At 37.9% G+C, this 6,900-nt stretch overlaps 1 gene segment (V, D, J or C); it reads left to right on the top strand.

Moving 5' to 3' along the window:
- Positions 1 to 3,595: 3,595 nt before the first annotated feature.
- Positions 3,596 to 4,914, top strand: LOC133461897 (Ig lambda-3 chain C region-like; the record flags this gene model as incomplete). The annotated part of the segment is given in 2 exon segments: positions 3,596 to 3,626; positions 4,497 to 4,914. Coding segments are annotated over 2 exon segments (354 nt in total), but the record flags the coding sequence as incomplete, so codon positions are not given.
- Positions 4,915 to 6,900: the final 1,986 nt, after the last annotated feature.

Here is a 6,900-nt window from a genome sequence, read left to right as displayed (position 1 = left end):
CATCTGCTTTAACCTTAATGATTATATTGACTTGCAATACATTAACCCCTTGATGCCTGATATATGAAATAATACACAGAAAATTCTGTATTTTCTTATATCTAAAGTGTTTATTATATATATTTTGAACTTAAGAACACTCCCAGTTCTGTTCGTAACAGTTTTCTTAAGAATATTTTGGCACCTCTATAAATGCATTAGGTTATTGTATTATTATTTTTAATTTCTCATATATTTAAGAATTTCTTTAATTGTGTGTATATATATATATATATATATATATATATATATATATATATATATTACTTTTTGCTCTCTTGGTTCTGGGGGAGGTGCAGACGTCTCAGAAAGGTGTGTATCAAATGTGCAACATCAGGCATCAAAGGGTTAAAAGATAGGGATGCAGAGACCAGCATAGGCCGAATAAGAAAAATGACATCAATCTTAAATGTTTAACAGAATGATGGGAAGAGAGAAATTTGGAGAAGTGGAGGAAGTGTTTCGGTGTGGGTGTGTATACTCAATGGGACAAGCTCACAGGTGATTATTGATGATGTCACTCCTGACAGAAATATCTGTGTTGTGTAAGGCTGTGCTCTGCTCACATTCAAATGTTTCAATACTCATCCATCCGTCCATTAACTTCTGCTTATCCAAGGTTAAGTTGCAGCGGCAGCAGCCCAAGCAGAGAAGCCCAGGCTTCCCTCTTTCCACCCTCCTCCAGCTCCTCTTGGGGAATACCAGATAAATATGTTGCTTGTTAAGTGTTTCAATGCTGGAGAGGTAAAATCTCCACAGGGCCTCCTAACCATTGGGCACGCCCTCTACAGGCATCCTCACCAGATACCCAAACCACCTCCACCTTTTGATGCAGAGGAGCAGAAACTCTTCTGAGTCCCTCCCGGATGACTGAGCCTCTCACCCCATCTCTAAGGGAGAACCCAGCCCTCCTCAGGAGGAAACTTCAGTCGCCTGTATCCGCCATCTTATTCTTTTGGGCACCAAACTGACATGATGGTAAAAGCTGATCTCAGCCTAGCAGCATCCTTTTCAGTTACTGAACCCAAATCTGAAGGCAGAAAGACCCACGGACGAGCAGCGACTGAAGGTGTCTGCAGCAAAAACCTTTCAAAGCAGGATTAGATGATGCCCATCAGCATTTAAAAAAATATGGTTTCATTTACAACTGTTGCTTTATCCAAATACTTTGATGAAAATTAAGGTACTTTTTTTTAAATAGCTGCAATCCCTAAATGGTAAATGACATATTTTTTATGAATCATTTTTAAATTAAACCTGAAAGTCTACACTTTGGTCACAGCTTGATTGTTTTATTTCAATCTGGAGCAGGGTATAGAAGTGCAGGATATTGGGATACTTTCCACTCAGTGTGGGCTTTATAATTTATTGTTTATTTATAGTTTTAATTGTTACCACAGCGCAGCATCCACCTTTACTGTATTCAGTCAGAACGTAGACGTGCTCAGGTTTAATTATTGAAGTCATGTTTGAAATGTACATCAGTTTGATTTTTGCAGCTACGACTTGCTGCAGGACATTAGAGAGCACCACTACTCTAACAGTCACACGCAGCACAACTTGTAGAAATGTCATAAAAAAGGGGAACTGAAGCTCTTCTTTTAATGATTTTAAAACAATGTCCCCTTCTGTAGCCCCAGACATTTGGTACAAGATTAGATTGATCTCTGTTATCAATCATGTTGTAACTGAACAGTTTTCTGTTTTCATAGTGTCCAAAGGTTCAAAGCTTGGGACCTCTCTGTGCAGTGTTTTCAGCTGCAACAGCTTTGATGCCGCATGTGTGATGTGCTTGTAAGAAGCATCTTAATGTACCTTTCTACAAAGACTCACTGGTGAAAAGAAGATGATTTGTTGAAGCAGTGAGATGTTTTTGTTTAAAAAACATCTCCCCCCCCCCCCCCCCAAACATTTAAATTGGCCTACTTGGGGACACATACGCACACGAGAGATGAGCAGGAAGTATCGAGCAGCTTTCTGGAACAGACAGGTGATGCATGAAACATTTGAATATTGTGCTGAAGATCAGTAGATATTTGGACACAAAAGTGATACTCTGCAGTCTTGTAAGAGCAGATTATAACAGCTCTGACTAAATAATGAGATAAATTGTGGTCATAAAAGAGGGTTAGATACTAAATTTTGATACTTTGATTAAAGCCCAAATAAGAATTTTCATTAAAACGTTGATTCTTGGATGATGTCAAGTAAATAAGTACTGTATTCAAGCTTAAAAGGTGAGGTCCTAATGGTATTAGATGTGTTATTATGGGGCTAGTTAGTGACTGGTGAGGTTTTGTTTTCTATAAGGCAGAACACTGACAGCAGGGCTCAGTGGACTGTGGCGGGTTCTTCCTGTTCAGCTGCTGCAGCCACCTCCTGCTGTAACAACCTGGCAGAGGAGGTTTTTGTACGACTACAAATCACTGTGTGACTACATCAGCGCTATTTATCACATGGACGCTTTTACAGTAGTAAACTGCTGCATCTTCAGGCTGAAGGTCACTGATGGTCATGGAGAAGTCAGAACCGCTTCCTCTGCCCTCAAACCGGGCTGGTGTCCCTGAATGACTTATGCTGCCTTGTTTTATCAGCAGCTTTGGCGTCTGACCGGGTTTCTGCTGATACCAGAACATGCACTGTTTACCACCGCAAGTAGCAACGTCTGTGCTGGTCGTACACTTCAGAGGGACCGTGGATCCTGGAGAAAATGACACTTCTGGAGGCTGAGTCACAGTTACCTGACCGCTGCATCCTGCAGGTAACAAGACATCAAATCAAATCAAGAAATCTGAAGAAAGAAAAGAGAGAAGATGCAGCACATAAAGTTTGATATGCTGCTTGGTGAAGGAACCTGAAAAACAGCAGCAGGAGGTCAGCGTCCAGATGAGGATGGTGATGAGAGTCATGCTGGTTGTGGTTTCTTCTGAGCAGATGGAAGGATCTGAACCCTGCAGGGAATTTATATACAGCTCCATGAAACATCCGCTGATGATGAAATATCTCCTCATATGGAAATGATCTCTCATCTCTCAATGGACAAGGTGGTGCACAAAATACAAAGACAAGTTCTATGGATCTTCAATTCATCTATTGGATTAAAAGAGATTAATAATATCAGAACTGCAGTTCAGCAGAGGATTTAAGGATTTATTGGCAATCATTTGGGTTTGTATGCAACTTGTTTGTTTTCCTTCAGTTTACTTTAAACAAAGTAGTCATTTAAAAATGTTTTCAAATGATCTTGCTCTATATAATAAGCCAATTCTCTTCACAAAGGAAAACTCTTTAGATTCTGTAAAGTATGAATGTTGATGTGTTATCAGTAAAATCAGGGTGTTCTGGTTCTTATTCAGTTGTGGAAAAATGTAGCAAAAATTAAAGAAATCATCTTAATTTCGATCTCTTTATTCCTAGAAAACTCTTTAGATTCATAAAAGTATGAATTTTGATGTGTAAATAGTAAAATCAGGGTGTTTTCAGTGGACAGATGTTGTTCAGAGTGCAGTAGGTTTTTGTACGACGTCTAAATGAGTTTGTGTCACTGTGATGGACTTTTGGTGGAGGAACCAAAGTCATCGTTAACTGTAAGTACCAGAAATATTTACTCCATACAAACTGTAGTTTTTAATGTTTTTTTGTTTTGAATAATTGGGATCTGAAAAGCTTTGCTTTTTTAAATTTTATATTTTTTACACAAATTTAATCTCACAAACTAAGAATGATATTTGAAGCAATCCATATTCTATGGAAGCGCAATGCTGCCACCCCAGAAAAATAAAAAATATCAGTATCACGTTATTACATGAAAAGTTTATTGTTAGAACAATAAACTTTTCACGTTATAATGCGATATTTTTCACGTTATAACAATATACAAACTTATCACGTTATAACGTGATAATTCATTGTTAGAACAATATACTATTTTGTTAGAAAAATAAACATTTCACGTTATTACAATATACAAACTTATTACGTAATGTCATAATTTATTGTTCTAACAATAAACTTTTCACGTTATAACGTGATACTGATATTTTTGTGTTTTTCTGGGGTGGCAGCACTACGCTTCCGTAATATTCTGATGATGTTAGAAGACTCAGAAAAAAACCCATTACATTTCTATTACTTTTATCACATACTTTTGAACAAGTTTTATATTTTCTTCTGACTTCAAGTTTAGGACAGTAGCATTAAGTGACAATAAGTTGGAAAATGTAAATGTTTAACTTAAGTTTTCCTTTTCTTATTTGCTTTAAAAGCTCACAGTCATTTATGTTTGTTAGGAATTTGGACTGAATTTCTGATTTTTTTGAAGATGATTTTTTAGATCAGCTCTGTGTTCACGGTTCAGTCGTTCTTCGTGTAGTTTAAAGGAAGTGAAAGAGACAGCTAGTTTATTCCCATCTTCAGTAATTCCTGTTCTCTTCTCCCCCCTCCCCTCTCTCCTCCAGTGGGTGTGGTGCGGCCCACCCTGACTGTCCTCCCCACCTCCACAGAGCAGGAGCAGCAGACCAGTGTCACACTGGTGTGTCTGGCCAGCGGGGGCTCGCCCTCCACCTGGACTCTGGGCTGGAAGGTGGGGGGCAGCAGCAGGTCTTCAGGGGTGTCCAACAGCCTGGAGGTGGTGGGGGAGGACGGCCTCTGCAGCTGGAGCAGCACCCTGACCCTCCCTGCAGACCAGTGGAGGAAGGCGGGCTCAGTGAGCTGTGAGGCCAGTCTGAGTGGACAGAGCCCCGTCACTCAAACCCTGGACCCTGACGGCTGCTCAGAGTAGAGCTTCCTGTCTGGGAGTGATGCTGCTTCCCCCAATGTCATTTTTCTGTACTTTTGCATATTTTTCATAGTACATATTATGTAAGAGTCTGGTAACCAACATGAATAAAGTCACAGCTTTAATCAAGCAATACTTTGTCGTATAAATGTTGCAACACTTGATTAAACAGTTTTTTTGCATCATATTCTTGCTCCATCTCTTGCAAGGTTTCTAAAACAAGTTATGCTGATTGTACATAAACTTGAGACTTTCATGTTTGTTTTATCCTTAAATTTAAAAATAATGTAATGTAGAAAAATGCAAATACCGCTCAACATCTGTTTCCAACATGGAAATAAGTGGGCAGTTTTTGTTTTCAGTTTGAGTCACACAGAGTTTCTGATGATGGATTCTCTGTTGTAAACATGCACCTGCACCCTTTAATTAAATTAAACGTCTCTTAATCACTATGTGAAGATGTTCAGACATTAATACTCCCTGAAACCCACGGATGATTTAAGTGTAGTAAGAATTGTATCTATAAATATGCAGAATATTTAGGATGACTGAGATGATCATTAATATAAAAACTCTGTGGCAGGTCCTGATTAATAACTTCTCACTGGGTAGCCAGGTCATCACAATTGAAATCTATTAACATGAAATTAAAATAGATAAGGACTTTCGTGAGAGGTTACTTGACTACAGGAACAGTCTGAATACAGTTTTTCTTGTGGTAAAGGAACCCATATTGTAAAATTAAAAGTATAACTGAAAATCTCGTCTCAAATCAGGTTGTTTTTTTTTCACCAAAATTAAATCAGCTACTTGAATTAGAAACAAAGAAGTTATTCTTGTTCACAATTGATACTGGGGCCAATTTGTCACTGTGTGGAAAAATCTGTAAATTGTAGTCACTGGGCATCTGTACTGCGAATCACTGAGATTGACAGCTGCTCTGATATCACCCTGAAGTGGGCGTGGCCACTGGTGGCATGGCTTTATGCTGATTAAAACGATCAAAGTCAAAGTCCCAGAAACAAATTCTTTGTAAGTACAATTACTGTAGAATGTCACGTACTGTTGGAAGATGATATTTAGCCACACTTCCACAGTCCTTGTGGAATAACAGGACCATTACAGTTAATAAGAAATCATTATTTACTCTTTTGATCATACCAGCTGCAGGAAAATCCACTTATCATCCATTACAGAAACGTCTTTTCTACATTATTACACTGATAGAAAGGAACTTCAGTTGATGCCAAACGACTGCAACAGAGCGTCAGAATCATTGAATCATCAACGTTTGCTTTCACTCAATAAGATTGATAATAAACAAACCACATCTGTAACAACTGCTCTGACACAATTTTTTTTTTATCATTTTTCTCCGTGACACCTTTTTCCCCTTGACTGACAAAATTAAATTCTAAGAAGCATTGAAGCATCAACAATATGCAAAATACTTTCAAGTAGGCAAAAACACACCTGTTTTTGTGAAACAGAAACAGCAGATATTGATCGATTCTAACTTCTTATTCAAATAAGTTCAGCTCAAACATTTTGACTCTTTTAATTTATTGTAGATTAACTTCTTTATGTGAAATGGAAAAAAGTTACATGCTTCCACATTTCTAATTTTACACAATTCTGTGAGACCAGACTGAACATTTGAGGATTTATTTGTTACTATAATGCTCACCTGTGCCATCCTGTAATACGAATAAATGTGTTTCATGTAGAGAGACATTGGCGGATAGATATCAATGCAACTACCAGTTAAAAAAGAGAAAGAAGATGGGTTTTAAGAGTAGGAAACACAGCGCTTTAGTTCTTGTTTCGAGTACTTTGCAGTTTTGTGTGACTTTATTAAGCTTGTTATTTGGGACAGCTATTACACAGCAAGAAACCTGAGAAACAGATGGTAAAATAAAAAAAAATCAATTATTTTGACTTATCCTGGAGCAGAGAGAGTGAAGCTGAGATATTTCATGTGTTTTTTTTCTCAAGAACGAGAAACAATTTTTTCACGTTGTTATGGAAGCATTTTACTGCTACAGAGGAGGTGAAAGAAAAACATAAACAGCAGGTCACTGCAG

This window comes from Cololabis saira, chromosome 16 (genome assembly GCF_033807715.1).
Source record: "Cololabis saira isolate AMF1-May2022 chromosome 16, fColSai1.1, whole genome shotgun sequence".
Taxonomy (NCBI): Eukaryota; Metazoa; Chordata; class Actinopteri; order Beloniformes; family Belonidae; genus Cololabis; species Cololabis saira.
Note: the sequence above shows the minus strand (reverse complement) of the source record. Positions and strands in the feature narration are given on the sequence as shown.